This window comes from Zalophus californianus, chromosome 12 (genome assembly GCF_009762305.2).
Source record: "Zalophus californianus isolate mZalCal1 chromosome 12, mZalCal1.pri.v2, whole genome shotgun sequence".
NCBI lineage: Eukaryota > Metazoa > Chordata > Mammalia > Carnivora > Otariidae > Zalophus > Zalophus californianus.
In genome coordinates this window covers 14970956-14990553 of record NC_045606.1, presented here as the reverse complement: position 1 = coordinate 14990553, position 19598 = coordinate 14970956, and the positions used below count along the sequence as shown (strand labels likewise).

The 19598-nt window shown below is 42.0% G+C and overlaps 1 protein-coding gene across 2 annotated transcripts in view; it reads right to left on the bottom strand.

Annotated features, from left to right (window-relative positions):
- The window catches only part of AMPH (amphiphysin), a 309085-nt gene that overhangs the window by 68559 nt on the left and 220928 nt on the right, over positions 1-19598 (bottom strand). For both annotated transcript variants that reach the window (XM_035723411.1, XM_027574926.2), the window contains exons 8-11: positions 17609-17684; positions 16845-16927; positions 8974-9112; positions 7766-7894 (exon numbers count right to left, since the gene is read on the bottom strand). In XM_035723411.1, coding sequence (XP_035579304.1) covers positions 7766-7894; positions 8974-9112; positions 16845-16927; positions 17609-17684 — 427 coding nt within the window. The remainder of the gene's footprint in view (positions 1-7765; positions 7895-8973; positions 9113-16844; positions 16928-17608; positions 17685-19598) is intronic.

Below are 19598 nucleotides of genomic sequence, written 5' to 3'. Positions count from 1 at the left end.
ATAAGATGCTTTGTAGAGGGGTAGAATATAAAATGCAAAACAGGGAAAGTGCAAAAAGTCTAGGCATTTTAGACGTTAGGAGTCTGAGAACCTGAGAAGGTTGTGAGGCCAACTTACACAATGATTTAAGAATATTGTCAGGGCCCCAGATGAAAAATAAACCGCACTGCATGGCTACCACTGCTGAAGGAACCCACAGTGCCACGGGTGACCCACCAGGGCAATAGATGGACCAAATCGAGGCTTGAAATGCAATTTTCTTCCTTCCAATTTCCGTATTCCTAATTCTTTCTGTGTTACAAGAATGCTAACATGTTTACTTTGAAAAAATATCAACTGAAGGAAGAGGCAGCTGGTCCAGAAATATAGCTACGGTTGAAAAGAAAAGCCAGGGCAATATTCAAAACCAGGTGACAGATACCTGGGAAATGAGGGGTGCGCACACACAGGATTGCAGGATGGCCTCTGTCTGGATTGACCAGACAAAAAAGACCCTTTTGCGAACTTATTAAGCAAGCTGAAAATCTACTTCCATTTGATTGGGTAGGAAAAACAGGACGATTTCATGAACTTAAAATGTGAGATGTAGCATTTGGCCAGAGAGCGGAATTGTAAGGGTATCACAGTTAATGGTGCTAACGTGACACCCACAGCCCCATGACTGCAAGGCTGTGCCGTTGTCTTGCCTTCCCCCACTGCAGGTACTCCCAGCAAGAACGGCAATATGGGCCTGGAGGAATAAACTGGGATGGTCAAAAGATAATTCATCTGGGTTTGTAAAGGAGAATGCTATATGAAAGAGAGAAAATGAGCAACATCGTTGTTGGGAAAAAATTTAGGCAAAATACCTGAAGGTTACCTGCTATGAAAAAAAATTCTGAAAATAGGTAATCTCTTCTGAGTCATAGATAGGCAAGCAGGAACCCTGCCCCTAGCCCTGCCCCTCTGGGCGCCCCCACCCTTTTGAGCACCTTTCCTGGTATTTTCTGAGTCCTCTTTTGGTGGTGGTATCTGTGGCTAGCAAGGCTATCCAGTCAGGGCACCCCAAGTCTGCACCAGGACCACGTGGGCCTGGCCCACCCCCTCCTCTTTGGAGCACTCTGTGACCCTACTCTATATGGAGGAACTCTGGGGCTCATGTCCACCCAGTCATCCTGGAACGTGGTGCCCAGGTTTGTTTCCAAGAGGGCAGCTGGTGAGCAGACTAGCATGGCATTTTGTGCATGGAATCCCGTGAGACTGACCACCAGAATGTTGCTGATATGCTCACTTCAAGAGACTCAAACTGGTTATATGGACAGAGTCCTCCACCCAGCACCCCCCAAGCAAAACTATTTGCTCAGAGCCGCAGTCCCTATGGAAAGCCCTGGTGGGAAAGGAGGGTGAACCTGGAGGAATTAGAAGAGAAGGCAGTCCAAAACACTGTTTGAAGGAAAAAGAAACAACCCTGCATGTGTACATATCTATGTGTATATATACACGATTGCTTTTTCTGTCTTGATCTGTTAAAATCCTATTTATATGCCATAAAATTGGTTTCCAGGGACATAATACCTTCTAAATCTTCCTTTTAAAAAATGTTTCACCCATTTCTTCATTGGATTATTTGTTCTTTGGGTGTTGAGTTTGATAAGTTCTTTATAGATTTTGGATACTAGCCCTTTATCTGATATATCATTTGCAAATATCTTCTCCCATTCTGTCGGTTGTCTTTTGGTTTTGTGGACTGTTTCTTTTGCTGTGCAAAAGCTTTTTATCTTGATGAAATCCAATAGTTCATTTTTGCCCTTGCTTCCCTTGCCTTTGGCGATGTTTCTAGGAAGAAGTTGCTGTGGCTGAGGTCACAGAGGTTGCTGCCTGTGTTCTCCTTTAGGATTTTGATGGACTCCTGTCTCACGTTTAGGTCTTTCAACCATTTGGAGTCGATTTTTGTGTGTGGTGTATGGAAATGGTCCAGTTTCATTCTTCCACATGTGGCTGTCCAATTTTCCCAACACCATTTGTTGAAGAGACTGTCTTTTTTTCCATTGGACATACTTTCCTGCTTTGTCAAAGATGAGTTGACCATAGAGTTGAGGGTCCATTTCTGGGCTTTGTATTCTGTTCCATTGATCTATGTGTCTGTTTTTGTGCCAGTACCATACTGTCTTGATGATGACAGCTTTGTAATAGAGCTGGAAGTCCGCAATTGTGATGCCACCAGCTTTGCTTTTCTTTTTCAACATTCCTCTGGCTATTCGGGGTCTTTTCTGGTTCCATACAAATTTTAGGATTATTTGTTCCATTACTTTGAAAAAAGTGGATGGTATTTTGATGGGGATTGCATTGAATGTGTAGACTACTCCAGGTAGCATTGACATCTTCACAATGTTTGTTCTTCCAATCCATGAGCATGGAACGTTTTTCCAATCAAGAAATGGGCAGAAGACATGAACAGACTTTTTTCCAAAGAAGACATCTAAATGGCCAACAGGCACATGAAAAAGTGTTCAACATCACTCGGCATCAGGGAAATCCAAATCAAAACCTCAATGAGATGCCACCTCACACCAGTCAGAATGGCTAAAATTAACAAGTCAGGAAACGACAGACGTTGGCGGGGATGTGGAGAAACGGGAACCCTCCTACACTGTTGGTGGGAATGCAAGCTGGCGCAACCACTCTGGAAAACAGTATGGAGGTTCCTCAAAAAGTTGAAAATAGAGTTACCATACAATCCAGCAATTGCACTACTGGGTATTTGCCACAAAGACACAAATGTAGGGACCAGAAGGGGTACGTGTACCCCAGTGTTTATAGCAGCAATGTCCACAATAGCCAAACTGTGGAAAGAGCCAAGATGTCCATTGACAGACGAATGGATAAAGAAGATGTGGTATATATACACAATGGAATATTATGCAGCCATCAGAAGGAATGAGATCTTGCCACTTGCAACGACGCGGATGGAACTGGAGGGTGTTATGCTGAGTGAAATAAGTCAACCAGAGAAAGACATGTATCATATGACCTCACTGATATGAGGAATTCTTAATCTCAGGAAACAAACTGAGTGTTGCTGGAGTGGTGGTGGGTGGGAGGGATGGGGTGGCTGGGTGATAGACATTGGGGAGGGCATTTGCCATGGTCAGTATCGTGAATTGTGCAAGACTGTTGAATCACAGATCTGTACCTCTGAAACAAATAAAGCAATATATGTTAAGAAAAAAAAAAGAAGAAGAAGATAGCAATATATGTTAAGAAAAAAAAAGAAGAAGGAGGGGAAGAATGAAGGGGGGGAAATCAGAGGGGGAGACGAACCATGAGAGACGATGGACTCTGAAAAACAAACTGAGGGTTCTAGAGGGGAGGGGGGGTGGGTGGATGGATTAGCCTGGTGATGGGTATTAAAGAGGGCACGTTCTGCGTGGAGCACTGGGTATTATGCACAAACAATGAAACACTACATCGAAAACTAATGATGTAATGTATGGTGATTAACGTAACAATAAAAAAAATTAAAGATGAAAAAAAAATGTTTCACCAAACGCCCATTTCCTTGGAACAGGTAGTACTTTGGGAGGAAAGGGAGACTGTTTGAGAAACTCTTATTTAAACAAACAGGGCTTTTGTTGAACTTCTCAGAGCCTTGAACACACTGACATAAACTATGTAAAGGAAAAGGGGATGCAGCCCCTCCCAGCCTCCTATGACCAGGAACCACTTTTCACATCATCTTATGGGACCTGATGGAAAATGCTGTTTTAAAAGAATAATGCAGGAACACACACAAACACACACCTAAACACACAGGAGATTTCTTCCTACTTAGTTTCTTGGGAGGGAAAAATAGAGAGGGCTGGGTTTGTCCTCTGGCAGTTCCATTTTTGTAAACACAGAACCAGAGAAGCAAGGTCAGCCCTTTGGTGTTGACACACAGACCTCTCCCTGTAAGCAGGCAAGGCTATCTCACAGAGAAGATTCTATGATAGAGTTAAGGTCTGGGGCCATTAAAGGGCTCTGCAGGTCTGATTGATTTGTTTCGAATCCCATGACACACTCAGGAGAGACTGTCACTGTAATGAAGCTTGGTGGACGAGACATACAAATCTGTCAGTGGTGAGGAATATCTCAGTCACCACATCTGGAGCTTATGGGTGGGATTAATACAAACGCTGTTCTTCCCCACTGAGCTCAGGATAAAAATAGCAAACTGGGGACATAAACCTATCTGTTCAATGTAGAATGACTTAATATCCTTTGTGAAAATATCAAAATAAAACTGAAACGTTGGGGAGGGTATGTGCTACGGTGAGCACTGTGAATTGTGCAAGACTGTTGAATCACAGATCTGTACTTCTGAAACAAATAACGCAACATATTTTAAGAAAAAAGAAAAAGAAGAAGATAGCAGGAGGGGAAGAATGAAGGGGAGTAAGTCAGAGGGGGAGAGGAACCATGAGAGATGATGGACTCTGAAAAACAAACTGAGGGTTCTAGAGGGGAGGAGGGTAGGGGGATGGGTTAGCCTGGTGATGGGTATTAAAGAGGGCACATTCTGCATGGAGCACTGGGTGTTATGAACAAACAATGAATCATGGAACACTACATCAAAAACTAATAATGTAATATATGGTGATTAACATAACAATAAAAAATTTAAAAAAATAAATAAATAAAGTATTTCCAGTGAGGGAAAAAGAAAAAGAACAAAAAAACTGAAACGGACCACTCCCTATTATTATAAATGCATGTATCTGGGAGAAAATCTTTTCAGCTACATCTCAGCTTGCTAGCTTCCAATACTCTGATTCCATACAGCTGGTATTTCTATTTATTCGTTTTCACTGTTTACCTGTGCATGTCTAAAAACATCATAATCCCAGGGGCAACGCTCTTGGGCCCCCTCCCTCTTCCGGAGCTTTGTACTATCACTTTGCTATCGCTCAATAAACCTTGCTTTGCTGCCCAACAAATAAATAAATAAAATAAAAATAAAATAAAAACATAGTCCTGATGAGACAGTCCATTCACTTAGAATATGCAGCTTGACATATAATCTGATCAACACATCTGATATTACAAGCATGCACATATGTGTATGTGTGAGTTCAACGGTCAGAAATATGGAGTATTTCCAGTCATGCAGCTTTTAAGTGGAGCAGTTATAAATGGTCAATCAAGATAAACCCTTGACTCAGCTGGATATTTCCCTGGAAGAAATCTGTTCATTCACTGTGGTACTTTGTTCATGGCCATACATTTGGAAATCCTGGCCAACAACAGTGCTTCTCACAGCGTGATCCCACAACGTGTGGCATCAGCATCACTGGGGGGCTTGTGAGGAATACAGATTCTTGGCCCCCACTCCAGATCTGCTGACTCAGAAACTCTGCTGCATGTGACCCCAAAGGGATGAAGGAACACAGATCTGTGGATATCTACAGAGGAACAAGCAACTGAGGAAGGAGTCAAGAAGCTCCAGGGAAAGGCAGTATCTGTGGACTTTTAAGTAAAGCTAGATCATATCACTCAATAAGTGAGAAAGTGGACTGAGACATAAATCCCTGTCTCACGCCATCTCTTGACATGGTGACATGAGATGAACAGCCACTTAGTCAACAGAGAAGCTTATGGTCACACACTGTGGTCCACCGCGGGAGCCTCACTGCTTCAGATGCAGAAAAAAAAAACAGAGAAACCCCCTTCTCCCTCCACCCGATGAAAAGAAAACAATATAAATGAAGCTGAGCCCCCAAAATGCACCCCCACAAGGTCTCTGATGGTTAGTTCTTTCAAAACCACCCAGCACACCCAACCAGCGTTTATAAAAGGTCCTCCCCAGGGCCGTGGAATGGTGCGCCAAGACCAGCCAGGCTGGGGCAGGCGGCCCTCCAGCCAACTGCGTCACTGCAGCAGCCCCAGTCTGAGCCCCTTCTGCTTTGAAAGGTGCCGGCTCTCCCTCTGTCCCCGACTCTTGACTTTTCCCGCGACTGCTACTCAACAGTATCGCGGAAGTTCACGCTCTTAGAAGTACCTCAGGGCCTCTTGTAGCATTTGTAATTTAAAAAGTGCTTTCTTTTTTTTTCCTACCACGAAGGACCCTTATGTGAGCCATCCAACAGCAAATAACAAAACATTTTAAAGGAAAGAACACTTTTGAACACAAGCTTTGCTTTAGAACTTGTCTACGTGCCATGTTGCCTCAACTTCAGTTGCCTCGGGCACTAAACGGAGGGGTCTTCAGCCAAGGACATGTGGCTTCTAGCTGAGCGCACACTGTATTAGTGGATGGGACTGAGAGCATGTTCTTCAAGGGTGCAGGGGAAAGCAACTTGAATAAGGATATGATCACCCTAAAACACTCTCAGTCTGAAAACTGATATAACGAAAAAGAGAAGGAAGCCGAGCTGTTAGCCAATCAAAGGGACGGGGCGAGGTTGGAAATGAAAACTGTTGGAGTTTGGGGCCCATGCAATGGCAGGTGCCAGGAAGAGCCCTGGCTCTGAGACCACTATCCCTGGAGGCATCTATGTAGCCACAGAGATTATCTGTCCGTGTGCTCATCAACATGCAAGGCTCCCTCCTCAAAGGAGCTGCTAAATCACATATCAAGGCCCCGTTACCTTACCAAACTCACCATCTCCTACCAAAAACAGAAGAAGAAAAACAGTAGCTAAAAGCTATTGCGCCTTACTGATAAACGCCCTTAAAAGCAATGACACATTACGATTTGCCACTGCGTTGCTTCTGAGTTTCTATTTCCTGAGCTCTCTGTGATTAGTACATCATTCCTGTCATTATCAACAGGATGTGATTGTAATTGGCATGTCGTACACAGTGTTATTATGGATGTACTCAGTAATTACAGCACTGTGTTCACACCTCTTGCAAAATGTAGGTATTATTTCTGACCCTGAGAACACTGGGAGCAAGTGATACTGGCAGGATGTTTCTGGGGACTTTCACTCTTAAAGAAATGGCTTCAGTGGCATGAGGAACAGCTCTGGAGGTGAAGAATCTTCATTCTCGAGGCAACGGGACAACCAAGTGGCCAGCAGAGAGGGCTGTGCCACCTACCAAGGGAGCTGCAGCTGGAGCATGTGCACCCAGGTGTCTCTGCCAAATCATGTAAATGGATAGAGTTACTTGTGCTGAAGGGCAAAAGGCTTAAAATATTCACCTCTTTTAATTTCATTTTCCTATTCTCTACCAGGAAGCAATATAAAAGAAGTAACTGAGGGTGTAAACATGAATTAACATATATTTATGTTCGCAGAAGTGCTGGTGAAGAAACAGGAAAACGGGAAGCGACCTGTGACTGCGATCACGGGCTAGTCCAACCATCAGATGGAATACTCTGCCTACACATTTTCTTTTGAAAAGACAGTATTATGACATGAAAAAAAACGTTCAATATGATTAAGTAGAAAAGTCAGGAATCCATAACAATACAATCTGAATGTTGTGGTACAGAATCAATACATATACCTAGAAACCAAAGCCTGAAGGAAAATACACCAAAGTGCATTAGTGGCTATGTGAGAGCAGTATGATATAAGTGATTGTTAAAATTCTTCATTTTACACTTTTCAGTATTTCCAAATACTGTGTGTACACCTCCCATTTGAGAATGCTTTAGACATACCACATGATTAAAGCCAACCTGGATGAGACCGGAAATGATGCTGCCGGCTCTAACTTCTGCCACCTTGAAAGCTGGTCCCTGAGAGTCCCTCTGCCTTGGTACCTGTGTGTTCATCCCAGCTTCGCAGCAGGCTCTTACCTGTGAAGGTGTCGTCACACTGATTTCTGGAACAAAGTTGTCCTCGAAGAAACTGATGATGTTCTCCTGCTGGAGTTCCTTTGTTGGGGTGACTTTAGGCAGAGGTGGGACGGGAGGCCCCTTCCTTGTCTACAAAACATCAGAGACACAAGCAAACTAATTCGGCCAAAGACGGCATGTGAGATGTGTAGAAATGCCACATGAACAGCACTGGGCGGACATATTGGTCACTGACATTTAGATATGCACAGAGAAATAAGGGACCTGACTGAGTAGAGAATGCTGTCTCCCTTGGTGGCTCTGGGAGCACCAATAAGCAAGGGCCCCCCGAGAAACACTCAGGCAAGGTGACCCCATCCACCTCAATGTCAATGCTACACGCAGGGCTGCAAGGCCAGGTGCCCACGCTTCTCACAAGTTAAACTAGGGCGACCCCCTTTGTGAAGTCAACTGAAACGGATTCCTCATTTCAGCAAGAAATTCGAATTTTAACACTACAATCAGGAAACCTTTTCACTGGACTCAGTGAAACCACCCACAGACAGCACGAACTTCAGTTTCCACTAGAGTGTTTTGAGAAGTAAGAAATTCACAGATCTATTCCATGGATCTTCTCACCACTTTCCTTAGTTTCAAAGACTTGAACTTCAAGTCTTGTTGTAAGAATTTTATCTTCACCCCAAGTGGGGAAGACAAGGGTGGCAATGTTTCTCTATATTGACTTTTTCCAGCCCTTACTGTGTCTCTCAATCGCTTGCTCCAGATGCTTTTGTTGAGTGTCTACTCACATGCCACATCCTGTGGGTGATACCAAAAATGTGAAGTGGCATATAAACATCATGGCTTTTTGGCCATACTTGCTCCAAGTGTAACCTTAATTGCTAGAGGAGGGAATGTCCAGGGAGAAGGTGAGATTGATCAGAGCCTTCTGAGAGCAAGAGGTGGGAGGTGAGGAGGGCACGCAAGCCTAAGGAAGCTGAGGTTGTGGAGAGAAGTCTCAACCCAACCAAAGATAGGGTATGTGAGGAAACAGGAATCCAAATTGGAGAACTAAGTTGATTCCTTAGTGACCATCACAATGCCTACAGCCTCAAAGCCTCCCCAACTGGAAACTCCTTTCAGTGCCCTAGCACCATGGGATTATCCCAGATGGGGTCACCTCACCACGAATTCTTCCATTCTCCCCAGTGTATTTGACCTCTTCCTACCTGTGAAGGTGACCTAGGCCTTGCTGGTGCAGGAGATGCAGGTGTCAGCGTGTGATTGGGACTAGCTGTTGGGCTCGGGATGGGTGAAGGCTCCTCAGGTGGTGAGGGTGTCTTTGCGATGCGGAGAGGACCAGAATCGCTAAATGAACACACGAGAGTCAGCAATGAGCCTTCTAAAGAACAGCACTTACTTTCCAGGGGTCTTCTGTCCCAGAGGAATCCTGAGGCACTTCTGGTTCTGTCAGGCATCTAGCCCCCTTCTAAGTTAATTCTGGTGGTTATTAACAGTGTTGGTGATACTGGTACCATTTATCGTCTGTGGTCTGTGTGCTGGACCCCATTCACATATATTCTCTCTAACCATCACAACACCCTTGCATCACTGTCCCCACTTTACAGGTAGTAAAGTGGGGCACAGAGAGGTTAAAAATGCCTAAAGTCACTCAGCAATTTGGTGGGTCTGAATTCAGGCCGTGGGAATGCAAACCCCCTGTTCTTTCCATTGTACCAAACAGACTCTGCAAGATTCTTCCAAATATAAGCTGACTTAGCTGAACTACCTTCATTTTTGATTTACAAGAGAATCTTGCTATGCCATAATGTATAGAAAAACCTACCCTGAAAATTATAAATCTGATATTAAAGGCATCCTCAGGATAGTGTTAAGATTTTATAGAAGTCAGGGGTGCCTGGGTGGCTCAGTGGATTAAGTGTCTGCCTTTGGCTCAGGTCATGATCTCAGGGTCCTGGGATCGAGCCCCACATGGGGCTCCCTGCTCAGCAGGGAGCCTGCTTCTCCCTCTGCCCATCCTCCCTCTTGTACATACTTTCTCTCTCAAATAAATATTTTATAGGAGTCTTTTCTGATAACATTTGGAAACAAATTCATTAGTTATTCCTCTAACTACACCTTATAAAACAAAGACTCGGCTCAGACACCTTGACATGTACAAACAAATTATGTGAAGGCAGAGAATCAGTAATACTTCCTGAGAGCCCACTGCATTCCTGGCACTGGGCCAGATGCCTGGAACCAGCCCAGATGCAATGAGCAGGAGGGCACTTGGGACACATCCTACTCTCTAAGTCTTTCTAATGTCTACAGATTGAGGAAGTAGGGTCTGTACCCCAAAATAAATAAGCACATACACCACAGCATGGTCTACATAGCCAAGGGAGTGGGTCCTGCGGAGAACACGGATGAGCCGCATGATTGAGGCTGTGCCAGCAATCATGGCCTCTGCCGGGAAGCGTGGCCCAATCTATGCTCAATAGGGAGTCCACTGAGCTCACTCACCACCTCGTTCTGCAGAGGAATGATGAAAAAAATGAAAGGAACATTTGTTAACCTGCCATGGTCCCATTTTCTCTGATTCAGCAATATTGAGATTTTCATGTTGTCCCTTTCATGTCTCTATGAGGGAGTAACTCTTAACTTTTTCATGTATGTCATTGCTAAAACACCCAATGTCATTTTGATGTTCTTATTACAAATTTTTCTTTATTCCAAGTTCATATTATATTGGAAACAGTAGTCCTTTCCTGTATTCTTTTAGGGAATGCTCTTTCCCTTAGAAAGATAAGAGATACTAAATGCTTACTTTGCATAGCGACTGTAGCAGAGACTAATATGAGTACAGCAAATACAGAACATCAAATAAGAAAATTAGCTCTCTCCAGAGAGATCTCAACATATGGTGATGGGGGCACCTGTGCAGGAGTTTGTGTTTTTATAAATGTGTGTGTATGACTGCTTATGTTGATTGACATTAAAAATGTAAATATTAACTTAGAAGCCATTTAGTTCAATACCAACTCTTTTTTCTGTTGATTAAAAAAAATGAGATCTTTAACGAGAGGATTAATTGGATGCACTTAAGGAAGGCAAAGTAAGTTAACTGGAGAGTCATAAACTGGAAAGCTGGATCTTTTGACTTCCAGCCCAAGGCTCATTAGCCTGCGTTCCTTGAGTACATAATGCCTGAGAAGGATGGACTAAAGGGATTCCAAAATCACAGGAGAAAGTTGGTGGGAAGCCAACTCCTGGAAAGGTAGACAATTCACTTACAGATCGCTGGGCCTTTGGTATATGTGACTGGCATACTCACAATAACAATGTGCAACAGAATCAAAACAATGCAGTATTGGGAGGGGAGGAGCAAGATGGTGGAGTAGGAGACCTAAATTTTGCCTGGTCCCAGGAATTCAGCTAGATAGGAATCAAACCATTCTGAACACCTATGAACTCAACAGGAGATCGAAGAAAAGAATAGCAGCAGCTCCCTGAACAGAAAGGCAACCACTTTCTGAAAGGTCTCTTCTGATTTGTTTAGTGTATATTTTTCAGGTGATGTTGTTACCTGTTAGCATTTTGTTCTCTCATTCATCTATTCCCCTCTGGACAAAATGACAAGACGGAAAAAATCACCTCAATAAAAAAGAACAAAAGGTAGTGCCGACTGCCAGGGACCTAAATCAATATGGACATTTGTAAGATGTTGGAACTAGAGTTCAAAATGACAATCGTAAAGATACTAGCTGGGCTTGAAAAAAGCCTAGAAGATATCAGAGAAACCCTTTCTGGAGAAATAAAAGAACTAAAATCTAACCGATTCAAAATCAAAAAGGCTATTTAATGCAGTGCAATAAAAAATGGAGGCTCTCACTACTAGGATAAATGAGGCAGAAGAGAGAAATAATGATATAGAAGACCAAATGATGGAAAATAAAGAAGCTGAGAAAAAGAGAGATAAACAACTACTGGATCACGAGGGCAGAATTCGAGAGATAAGCGATACGATAAGACAAAACAACATTAGAAAAATTGGGATCCCAGAAGAAGAAGAAAGAGAGAGAGGGACAGAAGGTATAGTGGAGCAAATTATAGCAGAGAACTTCCCTAGTGGGGAAGGAAACAAGCACAGAGAACCCCCCTAAAATCAATAAAAATAGGTCAACACCCCGACATCTAATAGTAAAACTTACGAGTCTCAGAGACAAAGAGAAAATCCTAAAAGCAGCTTGGGAGAAGAGGTATGTAACCTACAATGGTAGACACATTAGACTGGTGACAGACCTATCCACAGAGACCTGGCAGGCCAGAAAGGACTGGCATGATATCTTCAGAGCACTAAATGAGAAACATATGCAGCCAAGAATACTATATCCAGCTAGGCTGTCACTGAAACTAGGAGAGATAAAAAGCTTCCAGGACAAACAAAAACTAAAGGAATTTGCAAACACAAAACCAGCCCTACAAGAAATATTGAAAGGGGTCCTCTAAGCAAAGAGAGAGCCTAAAAGTAACATATCAGAAAGGAACACAGACAATATAGAGTAACAGTCACCTTACAGGCAATACAATGGCACTAAATTCATACCTTTCAATAGTTACCCGGAATGTAAATGGGCTAAATGCCCCAATCAAAAGACACAGGCTATCAGATTGGATTAAAAAACAAGACCCATCCATATGCTGTCTGCAAGAGACTCATTTTAGACCCAAAGACACCCCCAGATTGAAAATGAGGGGGTGGAAAACCATTTACCATGCTAATGGACACCAAAAGAAAGCTGGGGTGGCAATCCTTATATCAGACAAACTAGATTTTAAACCAAAGACTATAATAAGAGATGAGGAAGGAGACTATATCCTACTTAAAGGGTCTATCCAACACGAGGATCTAACAATCGTAAATATCTATGTCCCTAACATGGGAGCAGCCAATTATATAAGGCAATTAATAACAAAAGCAAAGAAACACATCAACAACAATACAAAATAGTGGGAGACATTAAAACCTCCCCACTGAAATGGACAGATCATCTAAGCAAAAGATCAACAAGGAAATAAAGACTTTAAATGATGCACTGGACCAAATGGACTTCACAGATATATTCAGAACATTCCATCCCAAAGCAACAGAATACACATTCCTCTCTAGTGCCCATGGAACATTCTCCAGAATAGATCACATCCTAGGTCACAAATCAGGTCTCAACTGGTACCAAAAGATTGGGATCATTCCCTGCATATTTTCAGACCACAATGCTTTGAAACTAGAACTCAATACAAGAGGAAAGTTGGAAAGAGCTCAAATACATGGAGGCTAAAGAGCATCCTACACAAGAATGAATGCGTCAACCAGGAAATTAAAGAAGAAATAAAAAAAAAATTCATTGAAACCAATGAAAATTTAAACACAATTGTTCAAAATCTTTGGGATGCAGCAAAGGCAGTCCTAAGAGGAAAGTATATAGAAATACAAGCCTTTCTCAAGAAACAAGAATGGTCTCAAATACACAACCAAACCCTACATCTAAAGGAGCTAGAGAAAAAACAGCAAATAAAGCCTAACCCTGCAGGAGAAGAGAAATAATAAAGTTCAGAGCAGAAATCAATGAACTAGAAACCAAAAGAACAGTAGAACAGATCAACGAAACTAGGAGCTGGTTCTCTGAAAGAATTAACAAGATTTATAAACCCCTGGCCAGACTTATCAAAAAGAAAAGAGAAATGACCCAAGTAAATAAAATCATGAATGAAAGAGGAGAGATCACAACCAACACCAAAGAAATACAAACAATTATAAGAACATATGATGAGAAACTCTATGCCAGCAAATTAGATAATCTGGAAGATATGAATGCATTCCTAGAGATGTATCAACTACCAAAATTGAACCAGGAAGAAATAGAAAACCTGAAGAGATCTATAACCACTAAGGAAATTGAAGCAGTCATAAAAAATCTCCCAACAAACAAGAGCCCAGAGCCAGATGTCTTTCCAGGGGAATTCTACCAAACATTTCAAGAACAATTATACCTATTCTTCTAAAACTGTTCCAAAAAATAGAAATGGAAGGAAAACTTCCAAACTCATTTTATGAGGCCACCATTACCTTGATCCCCAAACTAGACAACGACCCCATCAAAAAGGAGAATTACAGACCAATACCCTTGATGAACATGGATGCAAAAATTCTCACCAAAATACTAGCCAATATGATCCAACAGATTATTCACCACAACCAAGTGGGATTTATCCCTGGGCTGCAAGGTTGGTTCAATATCCGCAAATCAATCAATGTGATACATTAATAAAAGGAAGAACAAGAACCATATGATCCTCTCAAAAGATGCAGAAAAAGCATTTGACAAAGTACAGCATCCTTTCTTGATCAAAACTCTTCAGAGAATAGGGATAGAGGATACATACCTCAAATCATAAAAGCCATCTATGAAAAACCCACAGTAAATATCATTCTCAATGGGGAAAAGCTGAGAGCTTTCCCCCTAAGGTCAGGAACGTGGCAGGGATGTCCACTATCACCACTGTTATTCAACACAGTATTAGAAGTCCTAGCCACAGCAATGAGACAACAAAAAGAAATCAAAGGCATCCGAATTGGCAAAGAAGTCAAACTCTCACTCTTTGCAGATGATAAGATACTTTGTGTGGAAAATCCAAAAGACTCCACCCCAAAACGGCTAGAACTCATACAGGAATTCAGTAAAGTAGCAGGATATAAAATCAATGCACAGAAATCAGTGGCATTCCTATACACCAACAACAAGACAAGAAAGAGAAATCAAGGAGTCGATCCCATTTACAATTGCACCCAAAACCATAAGATACCTACGAATAAATCTAACCAAAGAGGCAAAGGATCTGTACTCAGAAAACTATAAAATACTCGTGAAAGAAATTGAGGAAGACACAAAGAAATGGAAAAACGTTCCATGCTCATGGATTGGAAGAACATATATTGTGAAGATGTCAATGCTACTTAGAGGAATCTACACATTTAAGGCAATCCCTGTCAAAACACCATCCACTTTTTTCAAAGAAATGGAACAAATAATCCTAAATTTGTATGGAACCAGAAAAGACTCCGAATAGCCAGAGGAATGTTGAAAAAGAAAAGCAGAGCTGGTGGCATCACAATGCCGGACTTCAAGCTCTATTAGAAAGCCGTAATCATCAAGACAGTATGGTACTGGCACAAAAACAGACACATAGATCAATGGAACAGAATACAGAGCCCAGAAATGGACCCTCAACTCTATGGTCAACTCATCTTCGACAAAGCAGGGAAGAACGTCCAATGGAAAAAAGATAGTCTCTTCAACAAATGGTGTTGGGAAAATTGGACAGCCACATGCAGAAGAATGAAACTGGACCATTTCCTTATACCACACACAGAAGTAGACTCCAAATGGTTGAAAGACCTAAACGTGAGACAGGAGTCCATCAAAATCCTAAAGGAAAACACAGGCAGCAACCTCTGTGACCTCAGCCGCAGCAACTTCTTCCTAGAAACATCGCCAAAGGCAAGGGAACCAAGGGCAAAAATGAACTACTGGGACCTCATCAAGATAAAAAACTTTTGCACAGCAAAAGAAACAGTCCACAAAACCAAAAGACAACCGACAGAATGGGAGAAGATATTTGCAAATGACATATCAGATAAAGGGCTAGTATCCAAAATCTATAAAGAACTTATCAAACTCAACACCCAAAGAACAAATGATCCAATCAAGAAATGGGCAGAAGACATGAACACACATTTTTCCAAAGAAGACATCCAAATGGACAACAGACATATGAAAAAGTGCTCAACATCACTCGGCATCAGGGAAATCCAAATCAAAACCTCAATGAGATACCACCTCACACCCGTCAGAATGGCTAAAATTAACAAGTCAGGAAACGACAGATGTTGGCAGGGATGCGGAGAAAGGGGAACCCTCCTACACTGTTGGTGGGAATGCAAGCTGGTGCAACCACTCTGGAAAACAGTATGGAGGTTCCTCAAACAGTTGAAAATAGAACTACCAAATGACCCAGCAATTGCACTACTGGGTATTTACCCCAAAGATACAAATGTAGGTATCCGAAGGGGTACGTGCACCCTGATGTTTATAGCAGCAATGTCCACAATAGCTGAACTATGGAAGGAGCCAAGATGTCCATCAACAGATGAATGGATAAAGAAGATACGGTATATATATACAATGGGATATTATGCAGCCATCAAAAGGAATGAAATCTTGCCATTTGCAACAACGTGGATGGAACGAGAGGGTGTTATGCTGATCAAGATAAGTGAATCAGAGAAAGACATGTATCATATGACCTCACTGATATGTGGAATTCTTAATCTCAGGAAACAAAGGTTCCTGGAGTGGTGGGGGGTGGGAGGGATGGGGTGGCTGGGTGAAAGACATTGGGGAGGATATGTGCAATGGTGAGCACTGTGAATTGTATAAGACTACTGAATCACAGACCTGTACCTCTGAAACAAATAATACATTACATGTTTAAAAAAAAAAAAGATAGCAGGAGGGGAAGAATGAAGGGGGGGGGGAATCAGAGTAGGAGACGAACCATGAGAGATAGGGACTCTGAGAAACAAACTGAGGGTTCTAGAGGGGAGAGGGTGGAGGGATGGGTTAGCCTGGTGATGGGTATTAAAGTTGGCACAAACTGAATGGAGCACTGGATGTTATACGCAAACAATGAATCATGGAACACTACATCAAAAACTATTGATGTAATGTATGGTGATTAACATAACATGAAAAAAGTTTACACCACTGCTGACAGGTCCCATGGAAAATGGAGAAAGGCAGATAGCTAATTCTATTGTGACCATGACAGACGTCCACACTGAGTAAATCTGAAGGCTAAAGGTCAATGTACAAGCACAGAATGAGGCTGCTGTCAGCCTCTATGTGGAAAGGCTCCTTAGTTTTAGCTTTTTCTAGAATGAGTAAAATAGCACAGGCTGGTGCAGACTACAGAAGTTGCAACAAGCATTGTGTTTAAGGTGAACGGACATGACTTGGCTCCAATGAAGACGGCCTACCTGGGAGCTCCTTGAATGGTGAAGGCCTTGTCAGCGTGCTGGTCACCCAGCTTCGTCATCACTTCATACAATTTATGGCAAAGCTAGAGGGACAGAGACCATTTGTCTATTAGCTGTAAGTCATTCTGGTGCCAATTCAGGCTTATGCTCCAAAAAAGGAACTGTCTATTGAGAATCTTACAGGAGTGTGGATTGTCTCAGGATAACTTAAATTCTGCGACTGGGAAATTTAAAACTCATGTCAAAAATGAAAGGCCACAAACACAAATAAACCTTTAAAAAAACAAAATATATTAATTAATCAGAGGATAGAACAGAAAACGAAAACTTATTGCTCCCATTGACTCTACTAGAGATAAAGTCATATGACCAACCCTGCTGAACTCAGACATTAACTGCTGATTGTTCGAGTGTTCAGACACTCATTTCTCCTCAGCCTAAAAAGTACCGCTTGAATGCCAACTTTCAAAGCTGACAAAGCAAAACAAGACTGTGAGACTGGGACACAGAGAAAAAGCATCTCAGAAGAGAAATGGAAACAGCCTGTGATTCCTGAGAGCGGGTTGGTACAACCAAAGATAAAATCTGGACAAAATAGAGAGAACTATGTGGTCACTACACAACACTGGAGAAACAGCACTGGGTGTAATAACGCACCATGAAAACAAACACACAGGTGACGATGCCACGCCATTTCATTCGTGTTCAGAAAAAAAAGTCATTTATTTTATATTCCGCAAGTAAAAATAATCATCATCACTCACCACTGCAATTTCCTTATGAAACTTGGCCTCGAGGCTGGAAACGTTTTTGAAAGTGTTGACATAAAACCCGACTCGTCTACCACGTGGAGACACAAAGGGGAAAGAAGAGTAGGGAAAGATCAGTCAGCAAAACTGCAGTTTTAATGGCAATAAAATGCATTAGGGACAGGTTTTCTCTTTGTAATGTTGAGTAACATTGGACCGAATCTTCCGGCATGGAGCAGAACCTCTCCTAATGCAGCTGACGCCCAGAGACAGTGATGCGCACCTGGGAGGTGTGTTTCTGATTCACCAGTTGTCAGGTGGGGGACGGAGGATTTGCATTTCTCATAAGCTCTAGGTGACACTGACGCTGGTGCAGAGAGAACGCTTTCGGAAGCGTGGCCCTGAGTGAGTTTTTATTTTAGAGGTATGTCTTGTAAAGGGCTGGAAATAGAGAAGTTTACCATTAATTTTTATACCCTGTGCAGGGTCTCATTTTGGATTCTGAAATATGTTTGATAGGGGGAAACAGAAAACTACCAGTTCATTACAGTTCCTCAGCTAAAGTAAGAGTGCTTTCACTGAGCAAACAGAAACACAAGCTGTCCATTCATAATATCATGAACATATTTGTGAAGCAAAACCATGGGGTGAGGGTGTTCTGGGATGGGAGAGTTTTAGGTCCCTAACAGTAAGCACACCCAACAGCACTGTGGATTCAGCCTAGTACCTCCTGTATAGGCTCCCTTTTCTCTAAATGAGGGCCCTTTGGACTCTATTAATTCAACCCTTCTGAATCCATCTAGTAAATTACTACTTTGATTTAATGCATGTTCTTGTTTCAGTAACATTCTCAAAAATAACTCCAGAATCCTGATTGGTTCATTTGATTCCAAATCCCAAGTAAGGACTTAGGTGCCAGAAACATTAGATAGGCTGCATATATGGAATAAACATATACTCAGGGGGTGAGGGGGTTGTAATAAGAATATTTATTTTGGGGCAGTAAGAATGTGCCTGTACACAATAGGACCCCTCTTATTTAAACAATGACATGAGGGGTGCCTGGATGACAATGGTAATGACAGTTAAATGTCCGATCCTTGATTTTGGCTCAAGTTATGATCTCAGGGTCATGGGATCAAGCCCTGCATGGGGCTCCATGCTCAATATGGAGTCAGCTTGAGACTCTCTCCCTATCCCTCCTTCTGTCCCTCCCCTGGTTCGTGTTTGTTCGCTCGCTCTCTCTCTAATAAATGAATAAAATCTTTAAACAATGACATGAAAGGATAGAGAAAAGGGGGCTTCCCGTTTCCCTGTGCATTGTAATGAGCAGGATTCCAATAAGCAAAGGTGGACGAATGTTCCATCATCATTAAAGCCGACAGAAAGAGCAGCCATCTAAACACTTTACATATTCCCTCACTTAATTCTTGTAACTACCCCCGGGGAGGTGAGCCTCAGTTTATATTCTGGTCAACTGAGGCACAGAGAGATTAACTGTCCAAGGTCTTGCAATTAGTAAGTGGAGACCCTTTGGACCCAAAAGGAGGAAAACCAATAGAAAAACATGCACTGTTAGCCAAGAAATTCTGCTTAAGTATGAATATCATTATTTCTGTGCTTTCTGATGAAATTAGGTGATTTAGAATTTTAATAAAATAAAAGATAAAAATCGAGATTCAGAGATGAAATAATAGGTAAAGTACTATGTGTATCCCACCAGTAAGACTTACTTTTTCTGTGGCTTAAATTACTGTACCTTAATTTCCTACCACGTTCCACTTACATTTTTTACTTTTTGTAAGACGGGTTTATTTGGGTTTCCTTCATTTTTTTCAGTTTTATTGAGGTTTTACTGACAAAATGTAAGATATTAAAATTGCACATTGTGGTGACTTGATATACAATCGACAGGGATTCTCCCTATAAGGTGACACAGCTATCACCTCATACATTTATCTTGTGTGTGAACATTTCTACTCTGTTAGCAAATTTCAATTATATA